Genomic DNA, 26,878 nt, shown 5'->3' with positions numbered 1-26,878 from the left:
CCTCTGCCCCCCCCCCCACTGTAGTGTCCTCTGCCCCCCCCCACTGTAGTGTCCTCTGCCCCCCCCCCACTGTAGTGTCCTCTGCCCCCCGCACTGTAGTGTCCTCTGCCCCCCCCCACTGTAGTGTCCTCAGCCCCCCCACCCACTGTAGTGTCCTCTGCCCCCTCCCCCTTCTATAGTGTCCTCTCTCCTCCCGACTATAGTGTCCTCTCTCCCTCCCCCCCTTATCAGTGTCCTTTGTCCCCCCTTCACATAAACCCTCCCCAACTGTAGTGTCCTCTGCCCCCCCCCCCCCCACTGTAGTGTCCTCTGCCCCCCCCCCACTGTAGTGTCCTCTGCCCCCCCCCCCACTGTAGTGTCCTCTGCCCCCCCCCCCCCACTGTAGTGTCCTCTGCCCCCCCCCCACTGTAGTGTCCTCTGCCCCCCCCACTGTAGTGTCCTCTGCCCCCCCCCACTGTAGTGTCCTCTGCCCCCCCCCACTGTAGTGTCCTCTGCCCCCCCCCACTGTAGTGTCCTCTGCCCCCCCCACTGTAGTGTCCTCAGCCCCCCCACCCACTGTAGTGTCCTCTGCCCCCTCCCCCTTCTATAGTGTCCTCTCTCCTCCCGACTATAGTGTCCTCTCTCCCTCCCCCCCTTATCAGTGTCCTTTGTCCCCCCTTCACATAAACCCTCCCCAACTGTAGTGTCCTCTTCCCCTCTGTCCCCTTCACATTACCCCTCCCTATAGTGTCCTCTGCCCTGTGCCCCCATAGCAGTGTCCTCTTCCCCCCTCCACATTACCCCTACCTTTAGTGTCCTGTGCCTCCCCCCAGCAGTGTCCTGTGCCCCCCCTCCTTTCACCCCCCCCCCCCACTGTAGTTTTCTCTGCCCCCCCCAAACAACACACAATGTAGGTAGTAGTCTCCTATCTTACACTGGTGTACACTGTGCAGCAGAGTGGAGAGGGAGAGAGACAGAGATGTCACAGTACTGGATGGAGGGCGGGAATTCACTTTTCACATGAACAATTTGGTGATTGGCAATGCAGGGCAGTGTTCCCAATCTACCTGTCGGCTGCCCGCGGTCGACTGGTAGATCGGTATTGACCGCTTGCCGACCTCCGCTGTAAAGCATTGCACCCGTGATCAGCAGATTGCAGGTACAATGTCAGGCTCCTGCAGACTCTCCTACGGGGCAGACAGATAGTGAACTCCAGGAAGGACGTTGAACGATGAGAGCGCCTATTGGAGAACTACAATCCGCCTGCCGCAATGGCCGACCAGTACTTGTAGTTCATTTACAGAACTCTGTGAACGAATGACGCGACTGTGTGGGGGGCGGAGTATTTTCATTTGTGCACAAATCGCAATAAAAATGCAATTGGGCGGGGTCCTGAAGATTTCATTGGTCAATTCAGGTGGCAGTTTACCGACTCACCCAATCAGGTGAAGTTCCTGATCAGGACAGGAGACGCAGTCGAAATAAAAGGGGAGTGGGAATAGGATCCGAGGTGTCCTTGTCTTCAATGAAGGGAAAGGAACAAACTGTGGTTTAACCTGATATATCTTTTAATTGATTTGTGACAGCGGGTGTGGGGAGAAGACCCTCCAGCCGCTGTCACATTTGAGGGATCTGGTTGGGGTGCCTTATCACTGCCTGGAGTTGGGCTTTTAAATCCTTTTTGCATTTGAAGTGTATGTCTTGTGTATTTGGAGGTGTAATATACTAACCACGCCTGTGTCCTGTATCTCTCTGTAGGTGAGTCGGATATTGTACAGTTTCGCAACGGCTTTTCGGCGCTCTTTGAAGCAGATGCCTCTCGCTGCCTCCATCCCACCCCAAACCCCCGATAGTGACATCTTCACCTTCTCCGTGTCCCTGGAAATCAAGGAGGATGATGGGAAGGGGTATTTCAGGTCTGTACTTTTTATTTGTTGTATCCATTTCACTTTTTTTCGATATTGCTGATTAACCCCTTGCCGACCAGCGCACGACGATATACGTCGGCACAATGGCACAGCTGGGCAAATGGGCGTACCTGTATGTCCTCTTTAAGAGGCGGGGATAGCAGGCGCGCGCACGCCGCCGCGTACAGTGTGACCGCGCACGCGGGACCGGCGGACTCCATGTCCGCCGGTCTCCTGGCGATCGTGTCACGGAGCCTCAGGTACGTCTCCTTTAAATCACGGCATTGTGGGCGCGCGCCCGCCGTGTACTTCTTTGAGCGTGCCGGCGGGTCCCGCAAACTCGATGTCCGCCGGGGTCCTGCGATCGTGTCACAGAGTGGCAGAACGGGGAGATGCCTATGTAAACAAGGCATTTCCCTATTCTGCCTAGCAACATGACAGAGATCTACTGCTCCCTGTGATTGGGAGCTGTGATCTCTGTCATGTTCTAGTGAGACAATCCTCCCCCTACAGTTAGAATTACTCCCTAGGACACACTTAACCCCTTGATCGCCCCCTAATGCTTAACCCCTTTCCCTGCGAGTGACATTTATACAGTAATCAGTGCATTTTTACAGCACTGATCGCTGTATTACAGGACAATGGTCCCAAAATAGTGTCAAAAAGTGTCCGATGCGTCCGCCATAATGTCGCAGTCACGATAAAAATCGCAGATCGCCGCCATTACTAATAAAAAAAATAAATTAATATTAAAAATGCCATAAATCTATCTCCTATTTTGAAGACACTATAACTTTTGCGCAAACCAATCAATATATACGCTTATTGCGATTTTTTTTTTTTTTTTTTTACCAAAAATATGTAGAAGAATACATATCGGCCTAAACTGAGAAAGAAATTTTGTTTTTTTTTTATATATTTTTCTGGATATTTACTATAGAAAAAAGTAAAAAATATTGCTTTTTTTTTTCTTCAAAATCGTCGCTCTTTTTTTGTTTATAGCGCAAAAAATAAAAACCGCAGAGGTGATCAAATACCACCAAAAGAAAGCTCTATTTGTGGGGAAAAAAAGGACGTCAATTTTGTTTGGGTGTGACGTCGCACGACCGCGCAATTGTCAGTTAAAGTGACGCAGTGCCGAATCGCAAAAAGTGCTCTGGTCAGGAAGGGGGGTAAAATCTTCCGGGGCTGAAGTGGTTAAAACTTTTAAATGTAAGCACACTTAGGGGCTGATTTATGAAGCGTGAGGTATTGATGAGGGATGACCGTAACCAGTTTGGCTCTCTGGACCTACGTCCCAAAGAGTGAGCCTATAACCACTTGTTGCTTACAAGTTAAAATCAGTATTTTTTGTTAAAAAAATTTACTTAGAACCCCCAAATATTATTTATATATATCTATATATATATATATAGATATATAGATATCTCTCTCTCTCTCTCTCTATAAATACTTTTAGCAGAGACCCTAGAGAATAAAATGGCGGTTGTTAATATTTTATGTCACACCGTATTTGCGTAGCGGTCTTTCAAACGCAATTTTTATTGGGAAAAAATACACTTCAATGAGCTGCAAAAAAACGTAACAGTGAAGTTAGCCCCAATTTTTTTGTATAATGTGAAAGATGATGTTAAACCGAGTAAATAGATACCCAGCACGTCACGCTTTAAAATTGCGCGCCACTCGTGGAATGGCGACAAATGACAGCACTTAAAAATCTCCATGGGCGACGGTTTAAAACTTTTACAGGTTTCCTGTTTTATAGTTACAGAAGGAGCTCTAGTGCTTGAAATATTTATCTTGCTCCAACGATCGCAGCGATATCTCGCATGTGTAGTTTGAACTCCGTTTACATATGCGGGCGCGATTTACGTGTGCGTTTGCTTCTGCGCACAAGCACGGAGGGATGGGGGCGCTTTACTTTTTATTTATTTATTTTTTTTTTTACCCTGTCCCTTTTTATATATATTTTTTGATCTCTTTTATTCCTATTACAGGAATGTAAACATCCCTTGTAATAAAAAATAGGGATAACAGGTCCTCTTTATTGAGAGATCTGGGGGACTCTCATTTTACCTTTAAAAGCAAAAGAAAAAATAAATCCTGTGTATCTGCCCGAGGACAGAAAGACTACTTTCACACTGGGGTGTTGGGGGTGCCGCTTTTGCAGAGCTTTTCAGCCGCTAGCGGGGCGCTTTTTAACCCCCGCTAGCGGCCGAAAAAGGGTTAAAGGTTAAGGCTGTAACATAACAAAATGTGGAAAAAGTGAAGCTCTGTGAATACGGGCACTGATAAGGCGGCACTGATGGGCACCGATGAGGTGGCACCAATGAGGTGGCACTGACGAGCACTGATGATGGGCACTGATAGGTGGCACTGATGGGAACTGGTAGGCGGCACTGATGGTTACTTATGGGTGGCACTGATGGGTACTTATGGGTGGTACTTATGGGTGGCACCGATAGGTGGCACGGATGGGCACTGATAGTTGGCACGGATGGGCACTGATGGGCACTCGTAGGCGGCACTGATGGGCACTTGTAGGCGGCACTGATGGGCACTCATAGGCGGCACTGATGGTTACTTATGGGTGGCACTGATGGGTACTTATGGGTGGTACTTATGGGTGGCACCGATAGGTGGCACGGATGGGCACTGATAGTTGGCACGGATGGGCACTGATGGGCACTCGTAGGCGGCACTGATGGGCACTCGTAGGCGGCACTGATGGGCACTCGTAGGCGGCACTGATGGGTACTTATGGGTGGCACTGATGGGTACTTATGGGTGGCAATGATAGGTGGCACGGATGGGCACTCGTAGGCGGCACTGATGGGCACTCGTAGGCGGCACTGGGCACTCGTAGGCGGCACTGATGGGCACTCGTAGGCGGCACTGATGGGTACTTATGGGTGGCACTAATAGGTGGCATGGGTGGGCACTGATGGGCACTGATAGGTGGCATGGATGGGCACTGATGGGTGGCATTGCTGAGCATCCCTGTTTTGGAATATGCCACAGAGGTGTCAGATTGGCATATTTTGGGCATATTTTTTCACATGTGGATGGCCATGGGGGGGTGTACCTGGCCATCCACATGCTGGGGGCTTTTTCTGGTGGTCTAGCGTGGGCATCTGAGGGGGGGCTGCACTGATAAACAATCAGCGCAGCCCCCCCCCCCCTGTCAGGAGAGCCGCCGATCGGCTCTCCTCTACTCGCGTCTGTCAGACACGAGTGAGAAAAAGCCGATCAACGGCTCTTCCTGTTTACATCGTGATCAGCCGTGATTGGACACGGCTGATCACGTGGTAAAGAGCCTCCGCCGAGACTGACACCCTGCACCACCGATCGCCGCAATGCGCTCCCCCCCACGGGCGCGCGGCGGCGGCTGTTATTCTGAAGGGCGTCATATGAGGCCCAGTCAGGATAACTGAACCACCGCCCCGCCGTCATTCTGCTGTAGTCCGGGTGGGAAGTGGTTAATGTAGCATTTTTTTTTTTGTTGATGTGGATTTCAGTATTCCGATGTTGTTGTTTATCTGTTAAATAATCGTAGAATTTCTTTGTCTTTTTTTTCATTGCATTTATTTTTTCTTTTTCTTTCCCCTTAGTGCTGTTTCTAAAGATAAGGACAAGCAGTGCTTCAGGCTGCGTCAGGGCGTGGAGAAGAAGATTGTTATTTACGTCCAGCAAACTTCCAACAAAGAACTCACCATTGAGAGGTAACTTTAATAATAGAGAGAAGTGCGCCGGTCATTATAAATACGGTGGAGGCGGCTCGCCGTTCCCGTGACTCTGGGCTGAGATTGATTGGACTGCATTTATTTGTTTACTACTCTCCGCCCCACCCATAGTAGTTCATACAGCGAGCCACTGAATCACGTACTTGTTGCGTCGCCAGTGATTTCTGGGTTTGCAGGCCGTGCCCCGCCCCCTCCCCCCCCCCCCGCCCGCTCACCCGCACTGTGGTCGGCCAATGATTTATAACTGAGACCTGCTAACTGGCTGTAACCAATCACAGCACAGGGCTCTGTGTTTACAATCACACAGGGCTCTGTACACTGATCAGCGATCTGGCTGTTTCTTCTCCCTGCAGATAGAAAATAAAAGTAGCACACACACTACACACATTGTTAGACAGACCCCTCGATCGCCCCCTAGATATTAACCCCTTCCCAGCCAGTGTCATTAGTACAGTGTCCGTATAAGGGGTAGGCCACCTCGGCCCTCCAGCTGCGGTGAAACTACAAGTCCCATGAGACATTGCAAGGCCCCGACAATCACAGGTATGACTCCTAGAGGCATGATGGGATTTGTAGTTTCATAACAGCTGGAGGGCTGAGGTTGCCTACCCCTGGTGTATAGTATTATCACTGGTCACTGTATTAGTGTCACTAGCGACTTCAGTGTCAGTAAGTGCCCCTCCCCAGATAGTGTCTGTTAGTGCCAGATTGTCCGCCACCCTATCACAGTCACAGTATAAGCCGCTGATCACTTCCATTAGTAGATTGACGTCTCTAGCTGGGTAAATTCCAGTATACGCTATATTGCCAAAAGTATTAGGACGCCTACCTTTACACGCAACATGAACTTTAATGACATCCCAGTCTTACTCCGTAGGGTTCAATATTGAGTTGGCTCCGCCCTTTGCAGCTATAACAGCTTCAACTCTTCTGGGAAGGCCGTCCACAAGGTTTAGGAGGGTGTCTATGGTAATGTTTGACCATTCTTCCAGAAGCGCATTTGTGAGGTCAGGCACTGATGTTGGATGAGAAGGCCTGGCTCGCAGTCTCCGCTCTAATTCATCCCAAAGGTGTTCTATCTGGTTGAGGTCAGGACTCTGTGCAGGCCAGTCAAACTCGCACATCCATGTCTTTATGGACCTTGATTTGTGCACTGGTGCACAGTCATGTTGGAACAGGAAGGGGCCGTCCCCAAACTGTTCCCACAAAGTTGGGAGCATGAAATTGTCCAAAATGTCTTGGTATGCTGAGGCCTTAAGAGTTCCCTTCACCGGAACTAAGGGGCGATGCCCAACCCCAAACTCGTTCATCCATGTCTTTATGGTCCTTGCTTTGTGCTCTGGTCCAAACCATTTGGTGGAGGGGGGATTATGGTGTGGGGGTTGTTTTTCAGGGGTTGGACTCGGCCCCTTTAGTTCTAGCGAAGGGAACTCTTAAGGCGTCAGCATACCAAGACAATTTCATGTTCCTCAACTTTGTGGGAACAGTTTGGGGACGGCCCCTTCCTGTTCCAACACGACTGCCCACCAGTGCACAAAGCAAGGTCCTCCACCCTAAACTCACTCATCCATGTCTTTATGGACCTTGTTTTGTGCACTGGTCCAAATCATTTGGTGGTGGAGGGGGGATTATGGTGTGGGGGGTTGTTCTTCAGGGGTTGGTTTTGGCCCCTTAGTTCCAGTGAAGGGAACTCTTAAGGCGTCAGCATACCAAGACATTTTGGACAATTTCATGGCAGGTTCCTCCACCCCAAACTCGCTCATCCATGTCTTTATGGACCTTGCTTTGTGCACTGGTGTGTAGTCATGTTGGAACAGGAAGGGGCCGTCCCCAAACTGTCCCCACAAAGTTGGGAGTATGAAATTGTCCAAAATGTCTTGGTATGCTGATGCCTTAAGAGTTCCCTTCACTGGAACTAAGGGGTCAAGCCCAACCCCTGAAAAACAACCCCACACCATAATCCCCCCTCCATCAAATGATTTGGACCAGTGAACAAAGCAAGGTCCATGAAGACATGAAGGGTAATGATGCAGCACTAAATTATATTGTGTAAATCACATAAAAGTCGATAGTTGAATTTAATAAACTAATAAAATAAAAGCCACATAAAATATCCAGAGAATATGATGTTTGTTATGGGGGCAGCTAGTATATGTGAGAAGACCACCACCGGCACCCAATCACACTGCCTCTTACCCTCCACTCTGGACCCTGTAAGTGGTTAATGGGGCGGCTGGTGATGCAGCGGTGACCCAACAAGGTGGGGGGGGGACGTGTCGGCAGCAGGCGCTGACATGGTGGATCTGAAATGACAGGTGCTCTTTATATGTAAGGACTTATTTTTGCTGGTAGGTAGAATCTTTAATATTTGCAAACAAAATGAAGGTTTCCTATTTAGAGTAATAAGCTGTCAGGTTGGTAAAACAGCGATATCAGAACCCATTCAATCATACAGTTTGTAGTGTACATAGATTTGCAAAACAAGGGGATAAAGGAATATTGCTGAACTTTGTTTTATCTTTACTGTGGCATTGTGTGAATGCATCAATACAGTGCATGTTCTCTCAGCTTGCAGAGCTTGGATTCATTGAATGAGTTTACCAAAAATGTAAATATTGCAGAATATATACAGCCTCATGCTACATAACTAAGCTCCATTTCGTGCTGAATAAACTAAATTATTAATGTATCTCGAATAGAAAACTATCTTTAGATAGAATTTTACTCCAAAAGCATTTTATTAAAATAAATTTGATAAAAATCAAAAAAATCTGATTTTTTTTTTTCTTAGATTTTTTTTTTTTTTAGATTTTTTTTTTTTTTTTTTTTAGATTTTTTTTTTTAGATTTTTTTTTTTTTTTTTTTTTAGATTTTTTTTTTAAATCATTGTTTTATATCCACCCTGACAACACACTATTATTCTTCACATTTTTATTATTATAATTATTATTTTTTATTAAATCATTTTTGACAACACAGCATAATTCCACATTTTTCACATAAGTTGCTCTGCCTGTTTTTTCTTTTTCATAGTTGTTATCGTTGTGTTTGTTTGTTTGTTTTCAGGTGTTTTGGGCTTCTTCTCAGTCCAGGCAGAGACGTACGGAACAGTGACATGCATCTATTAGAACTGGTAAGAAAAACTAATCTGATGCTTATAAGGGTTACAGTGCCTTGAAATTTCCCACGTTTTTGTCATATAAGAACGATCTATAATTCAATATACAGTGCCTTGAAAAAGTATTCATACCCCTTGACATTTCCCACATTTTCTCATGTTACAACCAAAAACGTAAATGTATTTTATTGGGATTTTATGTGATAGACCAACACAAAGTGTCACATAATTGTGAAGTGGAAGGAAAATGATAAATGATACAAATAAATATGTGAAAAGTGTGGGGGGGGGGGGGGAGGGGCATTTGTATGGCGCCCCCCGGAGTCAATACTTTGTAGAACCTCCTTTCTCTACAAGTCTTTTTGGGGATGTCTCTACCAGCTTTGTACATCTAGAGAGGACATTTCTGCCCATTCTTCTTCTTTGTAAAATATCTCAAGCTCTGTCAGATTGGATGGAGAGCGTCTGTGAACAGCAATTTTCAAGTCTTGCCACAGATTCTCAATGTGATTTAGGTCTGGACTGTGACTGGGCCATTCTAACACATGAATATGCTTTGATCTAAACCATTCCATTGTAGCTCTGGCTGGATGTTTCGGGTCGTTGTCCTGCTGGAAGGTGAACCTCCGCCCCGGTCTCAAGTCTTTTGTAGACTCTAACAGGTTTTCTTCTAAGATTGTCCTGTATTTGTCTCCATCCATCTTCCCATCAACTCTGACCAGCTTCCCTGTCCCTGCTGAAGAAAACCATCCCCACCACATGATGCTGCCACCACCATGTTTCACGGTGGGGATGGTGTGTTCAGGGTGATGTGCAGTGTTAGTTTTCCCCACACATAGCGTTTTGCTTTTAGGCCATAAAGTTGAATTTTGGTCTCATCTGACCAGATCACCTTCTTCCACATGTTTGCTGTGTCCTCCACATGGCTTCTCACAAACTACAAACAGGACTTCTTATGACTTTCTTTCACCAATGTCTTTCTTCTTGTCACTCTTCCATAAAGGGCAGATTTGTGGAGAACACGACTAATAGTTGTCCTGTGGACAGATTCTCCCACCTGAGCTGTGGATCTCTGCAGCTCCTCCAGAGTTACCATGGACCTCTTGGCTCTTCTCTGATGAATGTTCTCCTTGCCCGGCCGGTCAGTTTAGGTGGACGGCCATGTCTTGGTAGGTTTGCAGTTGTGCCATACTCTTTCCATTTTCCGATGATGGATTGAACAGAGCTCCGTGAGATGTTCAAAGCTTGGGAGATTTTTTTATAACCTAACCCTGCTTTATACTTCTCCACAACTTTATCCCTGACCTGTCTGGTGTGTTCCTTGGCCTTCATGATGCTGTTTGTTCACTAAGGTTCTCTAACAAACCTCTGAGGGCTTCACAGAACAGCTGTATTTATACTGAGGTTAAATGACACACAGGTGGACTCTATTTACTAATTAGGTGACTTCTGAAGGCAATTGGTTCCACTAGATTTTAGTTAGGGGTATCAGAGTAAAGGGGACTGAATACAAATGCCCCCCCCCCCCCCCACACTTTTCACATATTTATTTGTATTTATTTGTATCATTTATCATTTTCTTCCACTTCACAATTATGTGACACTTTGTGTTGGTCTATCACATAAAATCCCAATAAAATACATTTACGTTTTTTTGGTTGTAACATGACAAAATGTGGGAATTTTTTTTTTTTAAAAGCTTTGTGGTTGGCACATCTGCCTGGCCAGGATACTATCTGCATGGAGTCTGTATGTTCTGCCTGAGCTTGCATGGGTTTCCTCACAGTACTCCTCCAGTTTCCCACCCACACACATCATTGACATGCTGGTAGGGTAAAGTAGAATTGGAGCCTGGAGAGCGCACTCAACAAAAGCTGTGAATGCCTGGGAGCGGTGACATCACCCATAGGCTCCCATATCCCAACCGTTGTTGGCGGTCCCTCCTCTCCCCTGCAGCCGTTGTTGGCGGTCCCTCCGCTCCCCTGCAGCCGTTGTTGGCGGTCCCTCCTCTCCCCTGCAGCCGTTGTTGGCGGTCCCTCCGCTCCCCTGCAGCCGTTGTTGGCGGTCCCTCCTCTCCCCTGCAGCCGTTGTTGGCGGTCCCTCCGCTCCCCTGCAGCCGTTGTTTGCAGTCCCTCCTCTCCCCTGCAGCAGTTGTTGCCGATCCCTCCTCTCCCCTGCAGCCGCTGCTGGCGGTCCCTCCTCTCCCCTGCAGCCGCTGCTGACTGACACAGGATAGCCGGAGCATGTGACCGGACCAGAGTGGGTTGAAAATAGGTAAGTATTTATCTGTACATCTTTCTTACACAGGTTAGTCAGCATAGGGGTTAGGAGGGGGTGGGGGAGGGGACTTCTCCTCGGAAGTTGTCTTTATGCCCCTTTCTTGTTGTCCACATCTATAGCTTAATAATTATTGAGTAATAACCCCCAGGCAAACCTATACACTAATTATACACTAATGCATTATTTGTCATTTCAGAGACTCGATATCTAATGCTTAGAAAACTAAGCTCAATGCTATAAAATCACATTGTAATTATTGGCTGTAGTAATCAATGAATAATTTCTTGTAGATTGGCTGTGCATACAAAACACATTGGGGGACATCCCAAACTCCCGCCAAATGTAATTTGCAAAAAATTCTTGCTCTTTGCTTATTTTTTTTTAAGAATTGTTTTATTTAAAGCTGAAATCCAGGATTACAAAAATAAAAAAAATAAAAATAAAAAATACTCTTGCAGTGGGGCCTCCCTGCCTGGTAAAAGTTAAATGCTCATTAAGGCTGCATTCACACCTGAGCGTCGCGTTTTTGAGAGGTTTTTTTCGGGCGTTTGTGAGAGTTTTTATACAGCATTTTTTTATTAGCCACTAGAGAAAAATATCATCCGTTTCATCATTTTTTTGCTGTGTTTTTCAGCTTTTCATCTGCTTTTATTATTTTTATTATTATTATTTATATTTGTTAGGAGTTTAGGGGTTAGGTTTAGGGGTCAGTATTAGGGTTAGGGGTTAATATTAGGGTTAGCGGTTGGGGTTAGGGATATTTTATTTAGGTTAGGATTAAGGATTAATATTAGGGGTGTTGGGGTTTTGGTTATTTTTATTTTTTTATTTATGTTTATGTACCGTATTTATCGGCGTATTACACTCACCCCAATTTAAGAGGGAGGTTTCAAGAAGAAAAAAAACTTTTTTTTTTTTAAATAAACCACTTTGAAGCAAAATAATGGTCGGTGAGCATCAGTGCAGCCTGATCTGTGCCCATCCGCAGCTTTAATGCAGCCTAATCTGTGCCCATCTGCAGCCTCAATGCAGCCTGATCTGTGCCCATCTGCAGCCTCAATGCTGCCTGATCTGTGCCCATCTGCAGCCTCAATGCTGCCTGATCTGTGCCCATCTGCAGCCTGATCTGTGCCCATCTGCAGCCTGATCTGTGCCCATCTGCAGCCTGATCTGTGCCCATCTGCAGCCTGATCTGTGCCCATCTGCAGCCTGATCTGTGCCCATCTGCAGCCTGATCTGTGCCCATCTGCAGCCTGATCTGTGCCCATCTGCAGCCTGATCTGTGCCCATCTGCAGCCTGATCTGTGCCCATCTGCAGCCTGATCTGTGCCCATCTGCAGCCTGAATCTGTGCCCATCCGCAGCCTGATCAGTGCCCATCTGCAGCCTGATCTGTGCCCATCTGCAGCCTGATCTGTGCCCATCTGCAGCCTGATCTGTGCCCATCTGCAGCCTGATCTGTGCCCATCTGCAGCCTGATCTGTGCCCATCTGCAGCCTGATCTGTGCCCATCTGCAGCCTGATCTGTGCCCATCTGCAGCCTGATCTGTGCCCATCTGCAGCCTGATCTGTGCCCATCTGCAGCCTGATCTGTGCCCATCCGCAGCCTGATCTGTGCCCATCTACAGCCTCAATGCAGCCTGATCTGTGCCCATCTGCAGCCTCAATGCAGCCTGATCTGTGCCCATCTGCAGCCTCAATGCAGCCTGATCTGTGCCCATCTGCAGCCTCAATGCAGCCTGATCTGTGCCCATCCGCAGCCTGAATCTGTGCCCATCCGCAGCCTGAATCTGTGCCCATCCGCAGCCTGAATCTGTGCCCATCCGCAGCCTGAATCTGTGCCCATCCGCAGCCTGAATCTGTGCCCATCCGCAGCCTGAATCTGTGCCCATCCGCAGCCTGAATCTGTGCCCATCCGCAGCCTGAATCTGTGCCCATCCGCAGCCTGAATCTGTGCCCATCCGCAGCCTGAATCTGTGCCCATCCGCAGCCTGATCAGTGCCCATCCGCAGCCTGATCTGTGCCCATCTCCCCCATCAGTGCAGCTCACCATCTCTCATAGGAAATCGCAGAGCCGTCATCTCCTGTTTACTCGGCTCTCAGTCGGCAGTCACATACACACAGTCCTGCCTCCGCAATCGGCATTGGACCAGCACCTGTGATAGACAGAACACTGATCCAATCGCGGTGGCTGAGGCGGGACTGCGTGTGTGACGTTAGAGCCAAGTGGAGAGGAGATGACGGCTCGGTAAATTCCGGCGGCACTCGTCCCCCTCCAAGGTACGCGCTCGGCGTATAACGCGCACCCGTGATTTTCCCCCTATTTTCAGGGGGCAAAAAAGTGCGTTTTATACGCTGATAAATACGGTATTTTATTTAAATGATTTATTAATTATATACATTTTATTTATTTTGTTAGGTTAATATAGGTCAATATTAGGGCTAGGGGTTAATATTAGGGTTAGCAGTTTGGGGTTCGGGATATTGTTTTAGGTTAGAATTAAGGGGTTGGGGTTATGGTTATTTATTTTTATTATTTAGGTTTATTCATGTATTTTATTTAAGTAATTTATTAATAAATTTTTTTTTAAAGTTAGGATTAGGGGGTTGGGGGTTATGGTTATTTATTTTTATTATTTATTTATGTTTTATGTGTTTAAATTTTTAAAAAATTCAAAAATAATTAATAAATACATTAAATTATTGCATTTGAGCAGGAAACCGCTCAGAAACGTGCAACAAACTGCGATAAAACACTCAAAAACGCTCAAATCAACTGTTTTCATGCATTTTTATAGAACAATAAAAAAAAAAAAGCTTAAAAAAAAAAAAAGCTTAAAAAAAAAAAAAAAAGCACCAATCTGCATAGCTTTCTATTCATGGGAGGGGGGAGGGGGGAGGCAGGCCTGGCAGGCTTGTCAGAGGTGGCTGCCTGAAACCAGAAGTGACAGCTGCCTCCTGATGATGTCATGGGGTGGGGGGTGGGGGGGTAGCTGGCACTGGCACCCCAAAACCCAAGTATTGGCAGCAGAGAAGCGGATCTCAGCAGGACAACGCTGAGTGGGTAGGTATCTAAATTAAGCACAACCCAGAATGAAGTAAGCAGGGGTTAAAAAATGAAAAATTCTAAATGCTTAGGGGAGGGGGGAGAGTGATTTTCCACGTAACCATTTACCCCTTTGAGAACAAGGAGCCACACTGCAAAGGGTCTCTAATTTTTATTTTTTGGCGCCCCGCGTGGGGCTTTAATTTGCTATTGTAAAGTTTTTGAAAGTTGCCCAAAAAAGCTTTTGTAAATGAAAATATTCCGGTCATTTAAAAAGATGATCTTAATTCTTTAGGAATCCATGGGGAAAAGCTCCGATGGGAAGTCTTATATAATCACAGGGAGTTGGAACACCAAATCCCCACATTTCCAGGCGGTCAATGAAGAAACTCCAAAAGGTACTTTGCTTGTTGTTACTCAACACATAATGCTGCCTTTTTTTTTTATCACAGAGGATGGTGTACTGCCATATAAAAAAAAGGACTTCAAGAACTTTCACTATCTTTAACCCCTTCCCCCCTAAGGGTAAAACAAATGTTCATGCCTAAGCACCATTTTGCAACTTTGACACATGTTTAGTAAAACCATACAGATCGTCACAACTACTTTGTGTATCCAGGTGGATTATACCTCTTCTTTTTTTTTTTTTTTTTTTTTTTATTATTGTTTATTTTTTTCAGGAAAAATTGGGCTTTCGTTTGATGGTAAATAATTGTGGATACCTCCTGATTTTATTAATTTTTTTTAAAAAAAAAGGAAAACTAGCCCAAAATAGTAAAAAAAAAAAAAAAAGAAAAACATTTTTTTTTTTTTTTTAAATTTAGCTGTATATTTTTTTATTACAGTGGAATCTTGGATTACGAGCATAATCCGTTACAGGAGAATGCTTGTAATCCAAAGCACTCGCATATCAAAGCGAGTTTCCCCATAGAAGTCAATGGAAATGAACATAATTCGTTCCACGTTGACATTTTTTGCATGCAGTACCACATGTGGTCAGGGGTGGAGTGGGTGGGGGGGCAGGAGAGACTTGGAGACCGCTCGGATGCACTCGACAACCCTCGGAAAGGCTCGGAAACACTCTGGAACGGAGTATTTCCAAGTATTTCCGAGCGGCTCAGAGTGTCACAGGCGCCCCCACACCTGTGGCCAAATGCAGTATTGCATGCAATGGAAGTCAATGTAGAAAGGAATTATCTTAGTAGCGGTACTGCACACCACAGAGGCTTGAATCCTGCTTGTTTTGCGAGACAACACTCGCAAACCAAGTCATGATTTAAAAAAAAATAATAACTCGTATTGTGAAACGCTCATTACACGCAATCCGAGGTTCCACTGTACTACCATAACCTGCCACCAAAGAACAACCCAAAATAAATTCCCCTGCTCTGGACGATCGCAGCGATACCACATATGTGTATATTAGTTGCTGTTTGTACCCGTAGTACAGCCCAGAAACAATGGTGCGCATTTTTCTTCTTCTTTTTTTTTTAGTCCTACCTAAAACACACTGATACTGACACTAATCTAGAAAATTAAATAAAATTAAAAAAAACTAACCCTGACCTAGATCAAAACCTTGATGTAGGTATTTTTTCTTTATTTTTAATTTTATTTTTTTGTTATTTTTTATTTTATTTTTTACACTTTTTTTTTCCCTCTTTGCAAGGAGAGAGAGAGATACATTGTATCTTTCCTCTCCATTCACAGAGAGAGAGAAACACAGGGGGCGGGCTTCACAGTGACTGATCACTATGGTAGCCAATCGGAGGCTTCCAAAGCAATCAGGTGACCCGAATTCAGGAATTCCCGGGACCCATCGCTCTCGGTCAGACCCCCCGGTCTCTGTGCTGGGAGCGTGCTGTGCGGTGCGCTTCCTGCACAAACACAGGTACACATATATGCGCCCCCCGCAGAAAAATGCCCAGTCTAGTGAGGTCGCATACATGTGTTATGTCAGCGTCAAGGGGATAAAATGCTCCAATAACATTCGGTAAGACCCCTTTTCACACTGAAAGCGTTTTTCAGGCACTAGAGGGCTAAAAATAGCGCCTGTAAAGCGACGGAAAAAACGCCTCCCCTGCAGCCCCAGTGTGAGAGCCCGAGTGCCCGTCTCCGCCCGTCTCCTGGAAAGCCCGAGTGCCCGTCTCCTGGAAAGCCCGAGTGCCCGTCTCCTGGAAAGCCCGAGTGCCCGTCTCCTGGAAAGCCCGAGTGCCCGTCTCCTGGAAAGCCCGAGTGCCCGTCTCCTGGAAAGCCCGAGTGCCCGTCTCCTGGAAAGCCCGAGTGCCCGTCTCCTGGAAAGCCCGAGTGCCCGTCTCCTGGAAAGCCCGAGTGCCCGTCTCTTGGAAAGCCCGAGTGCCCGTCTCTTGGAAAGCCCGAGTGCCCGTCTCTTGGAAAGCCCGAGTGCCCGTCTCTTGGAAAGCCCGAGTGCCCGTCTCTAGGAAAGCCCGAGTGCCCGTCTCTAGGAAAGCCCGAGTGCCCGTCTCTAGGAAAGCCCGAGTGCCCGTCTCTAGGAAAGCCCGAGTGCCCGTCTCTAGGAAAGCCCGAGTGCCCGTCTCTTGGAAAGCCCGAGTGCCCGTCTCTTGGAAAGCCCGAGTGCCCGTCTCTTGGAAAGCCCGAGTGCCCGTCTCCTGGAAAGCCCGAGTGCCCGTCTCCTGGAAAGCCCGAGTGCCCGTCTCCTGGAAAGCCCGAGTGCCCGTCTCCTGGAAAGCCCGAGTGCCCGTCTCCTGGAAAGCCCGAGTGCCCGTCTCCTGGAAAGCCCGAGTGCCCGTCTCCTGGAAAGCCCGAGTGCCCGTCTCCTGGAAAGCCCGAGTGCCCGTCTCCTGGAAAGCCCGAGTGCCCGTCTCCTGGAAAGCCCGAGTGCCCGTCTCCTGGAAAGCCCGAGTGCCCGTCTCTTGGAAAGCCCGAGTGCCCGTCTCTTGGAAAGCCCGAGTGCCCGTCTCTTGGAAAGCCCGAGTGCCCGTCTCTTGGAAAGCCCGAGTGCCCGTCTCTAGGAAAGCCCGAGTGCCCGTCTCTAGGAAAGCCCGAGTGCCCGTCTCTAGGAAAGCCCGAGTGCCCGTCTCTAGGAAAGCCCGAGTGCCCGTCTCTAGGAAAGCCCGAGTGCCCGTCTCTTGGAAAGCCCGAGTGCCCGTCTCTTGGAAAGCCCGAGTGCCCGTCTCTTGGAAAGCCCGAGTGCCCGTCTCCTGGAAAGCCCGAGTGCCCGTCTCCTGGAAAGCCCGAGTGCCCGTCTCCTGGAAAGCCCGAGTGCCCGTCTCCTGGAAAGCCCGAGTGCCCGTCTCCTGGAAAGCCCGAGTGCCTGTCTCCTGGAAAGCCCGAGTGCCCGTCTCCTGGAAAGCCCGAGTGCCCGTCTCTTGGAAAGCCCGAGTGCTTTCACACTGGGGGCGGTGCGCTTGCAGGACGTTAGAAAAAGTCCTGTAAGCAGCATCTTTCGGGCACTTTAGGAGCGGGGTATGCAGCGCTCCTCCACCGCCCCTGCCATTGAAATGAATGGGCCTGCTAGCGGGGGGTTAAAAGCGCCGCTAGTTTTAGCTAATGTGGCCCGCTGATAGTGTGCAAGGGGTCTTACTGCACTAGGCCTGATTCCCACCTATGGCATTTTTAGTGCTTTTTGCATTTTGCAGATTTGCACTGCAGTCCATTTAACATGGTTTCCTATGGAACACAAAAAAGCACTAAGAATGCAAAGGTGTGAATCAGGCCTTAAAGTGCAACTAATTCCAAAACTGTTTTGCATTAGAACCTAAAAAAAAAAAATAAACATTTGAGGCCTTCTTTACATTGATGATTACATTTTTATTATATATATAATTTTTTTATACAGTGGAACCTTGGATTACGAGCATAATCCATTCCAGGAGAATGCTTGTAATCCAAAGCACTCGCATATCAAAGCAAGTTTGGGGGTGTGTGTTTTTTATTTTATTTTTTAATATTTTTACAATTTAAACTAAATTTAAACTTAAAAAAAAAATTTAAATAAAAAAATAAAGAATTGTAATAAATAAAAATGTAAAATATTTATTTATTACAATTATATATATACCGTATATATATTTTATCAGCCCTGTTGGGGGGCTTTGCAAATGCTCAGTATCGGCACTGATACTAGTATCGGTATCGGTGCAACCCTACTTGCTATGGTGGTCACTTGGCGGGAAGGGGTGGGGCAGAACCGCTAGCGCTGGTTGGGGACCTGAGAAGAGAGAAGGATCGGGGGCTACTCTGTACAAAACCCACTGCACAGAGCAGGTAAAAAAAATTAGGTTTACGATCGCTTGAAGCTTTATTGTTCCAGATAAGCAACATGAAGGAGGAGTTTCCGGACAATGCTTTTGTTGCTTGTCTAGAACAATAAAGCTTCACTTACAAAAGATTTTACATGTGCTGCCAGCTTTTTTTTTCTTTTGGATCTTTGGTCAGCTTGGGGCGCGTAAGAGCCCTCTGCCTGGTTTCAGCACCCAGCTAGCTAAGTGGGGTGACCCAGCGTACAGAGCTTGGGGGGGGGCGACTGATTACCTTTTTTAACACTAAACATCCTTCACTCCCTTTACATTTTCTAAATTAGCCTTCGATTCAATCGACCTTCTATCCACAAAGCCAATCCTATCCAAAACTGTTTCCCGTGTTGCAATTTATTTATTTATTTTTTCAGTCGTTCTCCTCATCTTTTGTTATTTAGCCATTCTTTTTTTTTTTTTTTTTTTTTCATTTTTCTCTCCACAGACAAAGTTCTTTTCATGACCACCGCAGTGGATCTGGTTATCACCGAAGTCCAGGAGCCGGTGCGATTCCTAATCGAGACTAAAGTGCGAGTCTGCGCTGCCAGCGAACGTCTGTACTGGCCCTTCAGCAAAAGGAGTTCTACAGAAAACTTCTTCCTCAAACTGAAACAGGTGAATGTTCCGGAAAGTGTTTTGATTTTCATAGTGAATAGATGGAATTTTTCTTTGACGTGTCGTTTGATCGGATGACGGTAATACTGCTTGTTTTAGCCACTTCCCGCCCGCCGTGTTGTCAGATGATGGGCTGGTGTCGGCTCTCTCATTCTGCAATGATGTCTTATGACGCTGTCCCGCTCTCGCCGCGCTTGCATGGCAGTCGGTGGTGTGCTCTGTCCCTGGGACGTGGTGCATCACCGATCTTGGTAAAGAGCGGATGATGAGGCTCTACCCATGTGATCAGCTGTGTCCAATCACAGCTGATCACATGTAAACAAGGAAATGCCGGTTATCGGCTCTCCTCTCCTCACACTAACAGTGTGAGAGGAGAGCCAATCAACGGCATTTCCTAACAGGGGAGATCTGCACAGATAATCGGGGCACTTATCATCAGTGCAGCCCCAACAGTGCCCATCAGTGATGCCAGTCAGTGCTGCTTTTCTGTGCCGCCTATCCGTGCCCTTCAGTGCTGCAATTTAGTGCAGTCTCATAAGTGCCCTTCAGTGTTGTCTCATCGGTGCCCTTCAGTGCCATCTCATCAGTGCCGTCTCATCCAGTGCTTTTCAGTGCCATCTCATCAGTGCCCTTCAGTGCCGTCTCATCAGTGCTTTTCAGTGCCATCTCATCAGTGCCCTTCAGTGTTGTCTCATCAGTGCCCTTCAGTGTTGTCTCATCAGTGCCCTTCAGTGTTGTCTCATCAGTGCCCTTCAGTGTTGTCTCATCAGTGCCCTTCAGTGTTGTCTCATCCAGTGCTTTTCAGTGCCGTCTCATCAGTGCCCTTCAGTGCCGTTTCATCAGTGCCCTTCAGTGCCGTTTCATCAGTGCCCTTCAGTGCCGTTTCATCAGTGCCCTTCAGTGCAGCCTCATCAGTGCCCTTCAGTGCAGCCTCATCAGTGCCCTTCATGCAGCCTCATCAGTGCCCTTCAGTGCAGCCTCATCAGTGCCCTTCAGTGCCGTCTCATCAGTGCCCTTCAGTGCAGCCTCATCAGTGCCCTTCAGTGCAGCCTCATCAGTGCCCTTCAGTGCCGTCTCATCAGTGCCCTTCAGTGCCGTCTCATCAGTGCCCTTCAGTGCAGCCTCATCAGTGCCCTTCAGTGCCGTCTCATCAGTGCCCTTCAGTGCCGTCTCATCAGTGCCCTTCAGTGCAGCCTCATCAGTGCCCTTCAGTGCCGTCTCATCAGTGCCCTTCAGTGCCGTCTCATCAGTGCCCTTCAGTGCCGCCTCATCAGTGCCCTTCAGTGCCGCCTCATCAGTGCCCTTCAGTGCCGCCTCATCAGTGCCCTTCAGTGCAGCCTCATCAGTGCCCTTCAGTGCAGCCTCATCAGTGCCCTTCAGTGCAGCCTCATCAGTGCCCTTCAGTGCAGCCTCATCAGTGCCCTTCAGTGCAGCCTCATCAGTGCCCTTCAGTGCAGCCTCATCAGTGCCCTTCAGTGCAGCCTCATCAGTGCCCTTCAGTGCAGCCTCATCAGTGCCCTTCAGTGCAGCCTCATCAGTGCCCTTCAGTGCAGCCTCATCAGTGCCCTTCAGTGCAGCCTCATCAGTGCCCTTCAGTGCCGCCTCATCAGTGCCCTTCAGTGCAGCCTCATCAGTGCCCTTCAGTGCAGCTTTATCAGTGCCCTTCAGTGCCGCCTCATCAGTGCCCTTCAGTGCCGCCTCATCAGTGCCCTTCAGTGCAGCCTCATCAGTGCCCTTCAGTGCAGCCTCATCAGTGCCCTTCAGTGCAGCCTCATCAGTGCCCTTCAGTGCAGCCTCATCAGTGCCCTTCAGTGCAGCCTCATCAGTGCCCTTCAGTGCCGCCTCATCAGTGCCCTTCAGTGCCGCCTCATCAGTGCCCTTCAGTGCCGCCTCATCAGTGCCCTTCAGTGCAGCCTCATCAGTGCCCTTTAGTGCCGTCTCATCAGTGCCCTTCGGTGCAGCCTCATCAGTGCCCTTTAGTGCCGTCTCATCAGTGCCCTTTAGTGCAGCCTCATCAGTGCCCTTCGGTGACTTACAAAATGTTTATAACCAAAAATAAGTAAAACTTTTTGCTAAAAAAAAAAAAAAACCCCAGAGGTGATTAAATACCACCAAAAGAAAACTCTATTTGTTGTAAAAAAATTGTAAAAATGTTATAAGGGTACAAATGTTGCATGACTCCACAATTGTCAAAATGCGACAGCGCTGAAAGCTGTAAATTGGCCTGGGCACGAAGGGGGGTTTAAGTGCCCGGTAAGCAAGGGGTTCTAAAGCCCAACGGAGCAGTGTGCAGACATACATAGAATTTAAGGGGATACAATTTTTTTTTTAGCTTTTTTTGCGCTAAAGGTGCTAATAATGGCCGACAATAAATTCATATCCGTTTTAAATTGTCCATTTTAATTAAAAAGTCGAATATAATACAATTATATTTAAAAATATAAATATTTTTCAAAAACTGTCACTTTCGGTTTTTGGTTTTCGGCACCAAAATTTTCATTTGGTGCACCTCTAGTAGTTTGTCACCATTTCACGAGCGTATAAAAATTTTTAAACGTGACATGTTGGGTATCTATTTGCTCGGCATAACAATATATCTTTCATATATTGCAAAGAAATTGCAAATGTATTTTTAAATTTTATTTATTAAAGTGTATTTTTTCCCCCTAAAAAAAAATGCGCTCAAAAAACCGCTGCGCAAATAGCATGTGACATAAAAAATGGCAACGATCGACATTTTATTCCCTAGGGTCTCTGCTTAAAAAAAAAAAAAAAGTATAATGTTTGGGGGTTATATGTAATAGACAGGGAAGCTGGTCAGAGTTGATGGGAAGATGGATGGAGACAAATACAGGACAATCTTAGAAGAAAACCTGTTAGAGTCTACAAAAGACTTGAGACCGGGGCGGAGGTTCACCTTCCAGCAGGACAACGACCCCAAACATACAGCCAGAGCTACAATGGAATGGTTTAGATCAAAGCATATTCATGTGTTAGAATGGCCCAGTCACAGTCCAGACCTAAATCACATTGAGAATCTGTGGCAAGACTTGAAAATTGCTGATCACAGACGCTCTCCATCCAATCTGACAGAGCTTGAGATATTTTACAAAGAAGAATGGGCAGAAATGTCCTCTAGATGTGCAAAGCTGGTAGAGACATCCCCAAAAAGACTTGTAGAGAAAGGGGGTTCTACAAAGTATTGACTCCGGGGGGCGCCATACAAATGTCCCTCCCCCCCCCACACTTTTCACATATTTATTTGTATCATTTATCATTTTCCTTCCACCTCACAACTATGAGCCACTTTGTGTTGGTCTATCACATAAAATCCCAATAAAACATGACAAAATGTGGGAAATTTCAAGGGGTGTGAATACTTTTTCAAGGCACTGTAGCATTCTGCAGCAGCAAACAGACTAAAGGAGGCCAGCCGCTCGTGCACTGAAGGCATCCCTATGTGCAGTTCATGTTACCAAGGTCACAGCACAGCGGCTCGTGCTCCAGTTCACTGCGATCCGTCAGACAAAGGACCTCTATGAGGATTTTCCCGGATTCTCCATTGTCTTCGTTTTATCAGCTTGGGAACAGCTTGCAAAAGACAAGTCATTAGAACACCTTTCAATTTATGCTCTTCTAGCTTCATGTTCAGTCATTTCGCTGCCTTTATTTTTGTTCTTTTTGTGGCAGAACACTCATCATGGTGAACGTTTTTGAAGTCCATCTTTATTAATTTATATCAGGTCTTTACCGCGATTCCAACCCCCCCCCCCCCCCTTGCTTGGCCGACCTTTCCATTAGACTCCAGCGGCTGGCTGCACATTGCTGCTGTTTAATTAATCTGCTTGTATTTTCACAGCAGCCCACCTGCCGTGTCCGCCCTGCATAGGCCGATGCAAGGAATGGAAATCGCGGTTAATCTATACGGTGTTTAAATGCATGAATTCTGCTGGGGATGACCTTTTTGCCTGTTCCTTTTCATGCTTATAGCAATTAACTATTTAAAGAAGAAATCTTATTATTTTTGTAATATTCTGTACCATCAGTAACTAAATAATGTATATATTACTTTGTCCCACCTTCGTAGGTACCCCGAAACACGAGCTGCAATATCAGACAGGTCCGCCCCCCCCCCCCCCCTTCATTGGGGCATGGCCAAGATGGGTGCTCGGAAACCCTAGGTGTAATATCAGACAGGACACCCCCACCCCCCTTCATTGGGGCATGGCCAAGATGGGTGCTCAGAAACCCTAGGTGTAATATCAGACAGGACACCCCCACCCCCCTTCATTGGGGCATGGCCAGAAGGGGTGCCTTGGAACACGAGCTGCAATGTCAGACAGGACAACCCCACCCCCCTTCATTGGGGCATGGCCAAGAGGGGTGCCATGGAACACGAGCTGCAATGTCAGACAGGACAACCCCCCCCCCCTTCTTTTTTTTTTTTTTTTGGGCATGGCCAGGAGGGGTGCCTTGGAACACGAGCTGCAATGTCAGACAGAACAACCCCACCCCCCTTCATTGGGGCATGGCCAAGAGGGGTGCCATGGAACACGAGCTGCAATGTCAGACAGGACAACCACCCCCCCTTCTTTTTTTTTTTTTCTGGGGGGGCATGGTCAAGAGGGGTGCCTTGGAACATGAGCGGCAATGTCAGACAGAACCCCCCTTATTGGTGCATGGCCAAGAGGGATGCCCTGAAACACAAGCTGCAATGTCAGACGGGACGCCCCCACCCCCCCTTCATTGGTGCATGGTCAGACAGGACAACCCCCCTTTTTATTGGGGCATGGCCAGGAGGGGTGCCATGGAACACGAGCTGCAATGTCAGACAGAACCCCCCTTCAATGGTGCATAGTCAGACAGGACAACCCCCTCTTTTTATTGGGGCATGGCCAAGAGGGGTGCCATGGAACACGAGCTGCAATGTCAGACAGGACAACCCCTCCCCCCCTTTTTTTTTTTTTTTTGTTTTTTTTGGGGCATGGCCAGGAGGGGTGCCTTTGAACACGAGCTGCAATGTAAGACAGAACCCCCCTTATTGGTGCATGGTCAAGAGGGATGCCCTGAAACACAAGCTGCAATGTCCGACAGGACGCCCCCACCCCCCTTCATTGGTGCATGGCCAAGAGGGGTGCCAGGGAACATGAGCTGCAATGTCAGACAGGACAACCCCCCTTTTTTTGGGGGGGTCATGGCCAGGAGGGGTGCTTTGGAACACGAGCTGCAATGTCAGACAGAACCCCCCTTATTGGTGCATGACCAGGAGGGGTGCCATGGAACACGAGCTGCAACGTCAAATTATTCAAAGCAGCGGTGTTCTGTCAGATTCGCCGCTGCTTTTAAAATTCAACATCTGAACAGCCAGACGGATTTTTAATTCCTGTATTTCAATATATAAGCTGAGTTTACTGGTAAAAGTAAGTGTGAAATGCCCAGACTCTGGTGGGTGTAACAAGATGTCCGCTTGCCGCCTTCTCACTGTATCCTTACTGTGGAGGAGTTGCGGGGTGTAGCAAGATGGAGACGGCAGAACGTCACTTCTGTTAAAAAATCTGGCGGCCTTAAGATTATTATTTTTTTGTACAGGATTTATATAGTGCCAACAGTTTTACGCAGCAAAAATGGAACTTCCGCTTTTCAGATTCCCAACCCCCCCCCCTCCGGTGTCACATTTGGCACCTTTCAGGGAGGAGCAGACACCTGTATAATACAGGTAATTGCACCCACTTCCGGCGATAGATCACCGTATAATCCGCGGCGATCTACGCCATGTCTGGCCCCTCCTTCGCCCCCCCCCCCCGCCACTGTCTTCTGGGAGACACACGGGTCCCAGAAGACAGCAGGGACCAGTCAGAACGCGCATCTCAACTCGCGCATACGCAATAGGGAACCAGGCTGTGAAGCCGCAAGGCTTCACTTCCTGATTCCCTTACTGAAGATGGCGGCGCCTCCACCCGGGACGTGTCGGCTTCGGGTGAGAACATCGCGGGCGCCCTGGACAGGTAAGTGTCCTTATTTTAAAAGTCAGCCGCTGCAGTGTTTGTAGCTGTTGACTTTTATATTTTATTTTTTTTTTCCGCGGAACTCCGCTTTAACAGCGCCCTGCTCATAAGAGCTTACAATCTAATAGATGAACACTTCTAAACATTTGAATTTAGCCATTTAATGACCGCCCTATAGCAGATTTACTGCTACAGGGTGGCCGTTCTGTGCAGAATCGCGTACAGTATATATATGCCTGTGTGTGTGTATATATGTGTGTATATATATATATATATATATATATATATATATATATATATACATACATACATACATACATACATATATATATATATATATATATATATATATATATATATATATATATATATATATATATATATATATATATACACACATACATACATGATCCTGCACTTCCTCCTAGGGGGGGCACAAGCTGCCAGTGCGCCGTTTCAAAGCCAATTTACCAGGTGCCGGCGAATGGATGTCCGCCGCCAACCGCTAATGATGGAGGCTGGATGTAGCTCTGCCTATGTAAACAGGGCAAAGCTCCTTTCTGACAGCGGTGATGTGATAGATTTTCTTTTGAACTTCCAGTGACCAGTATGAGAGAGTGAGAGCGATAACACCAAATTTAACACACCTGCTCCCCATTCACACCTGAGACCTTGTAACACTAACGAGTCACATGACATCGGGGGAGGGAAAACGGCTAATTTGGCCCAATTTGGACATTTTCACTTAGGGGTGTACTCACTTTTGTTACCATCGGTTTAGACATTTTTGGCCTGAATCCTGCTCTTTTTGCAAGACAACACTCGCAAACCGAGTTAGGATTTTTATAAACGCAGTGCTCGTATTGCGAAACGCTCGTTAACCCGCGTTACTCGCAAACCGAGGTTCCACTGTATAAGTAAAACTTTTTTTTTATTTTAGCAAAAAAGAAAAAACCCAGTGGTGATTAAATACCACCAAAAAGAAAGCTCTATCTGTCACAAAAAAAAAAAAAAATGATAAAAATTTCATTGGGGTACAGTGTAGCATGACCGTGCAATTGTCATTCAAAGTGTGAGAGCCGCTGAAAGCTGAAAATTGGCCTGGGCAGGAAAGGGGGTAAAAGTGCCTGGTATTGAAGGGGTTCAAAAGCTTCAACAAGCTTGTTGCTCACCCTGCTCCTGCAAGTGGAAGCCCACGTGAAATTGGCCTTACAGCTAACCTATAAGATCCTATATGTAACCGCTAAGAGACCGCACCTGAAGTTATGTCATCTATGTATCTATGATGCTTTGATTGTGTGAGGGAAGAGCTTCCATCTTCTCACATCTCCATATACTCTGCATGTTACAGATCGAGAAAAAGGAGCGGAAGAGCAGCTGTGACACGTTCTATGAGGTCATCTGCTTGGAAAGCGAATCGGAGAAGGAGAGGAGGAAAACCACGGCCAGTCCTTCCATCCGTCTCTCACAGTGCGGACCTCAGGGGTCCAACATCCCCTCCCCTCCTGAGGATGATGAGGAGGAAGGTAAGGTACAACTCTGTGAAATGTTTCAAAGCGGATCTTCAGTCATTTCTTTCATCTTTCCTTCTATTAAATCTTCTGCCCTTGTTGTTGTTGTTGTTTTAACTTTGGATAGTAAAACATTTTTTTTTCTGCCAGTAAATCCCTTATACAGCCCACTTCCTGTTTCTTGTCTGGTCATTGGGCTAGTCCAATGAGGGCGGACCTTGGCAACCCCCAGATGTTTTGGAACTGCATTTCCCAACTACACTGCACAGTGCATGAGCATCATGGGAAATGTAGTTCCAAAACATCTGGGGGGGGGTGCCAAGGTTTGCCATCACTGGTCTAGGCTTATGACATCACACACAGCTCTCTCTCTGGTGAGAGTTTGCCAGGAAGGAAGG

At 47.2% G+C, this 26,878-nt stretch overlaps 1 protein-coding gene across 1 annotated transcript in view; it reads left to right on the top strand.

The window, feature by feature from the left end:
• RABGAP1 (RAB GTPase activating protein 1) overlaps nt 1–26,878 on the top strand; it is a 174,443-nt gene that overhangs the window by 16,228 nt on the left and 131,337 nt on the right. The window contains 6 exon segments of the mRNA XM_073600710.1: nt 1,738–1,895; nt 5,498–5,608; nt 8,696–8,762; nt 14,368–14,470; nt 18,795–18,964; nt 26,321–26,495. Coding sequence (XP_073456811.1) covers nt 1,738–1,895; nt 5,498–5,608; nt 8,696–8,762; nt 14,368–14,470; nt 18,795–18,964; nt 26,321–26,495 — 784 coding nt within the window.

This window comes from Aquarana catesbeiana, linkage group LG09 (assembly GCF_042186555.1).
Source record: "Aquarana catesbeiana isolate 2022-GZ linkage group LG09, ASM4218655v1, whole genome shotgun sequence".
Classification (NCBI taxonomy): Eukaryota; Metazoa; Chordata; class Amphibia; order Anura; family Ranidae; genus Aquarana; species Aquarana catesbeiana.
Note: the sequence above shows the minus strand (reverse complement) of the source record. Positions and strands in the feature narration are given on the sequence as shown.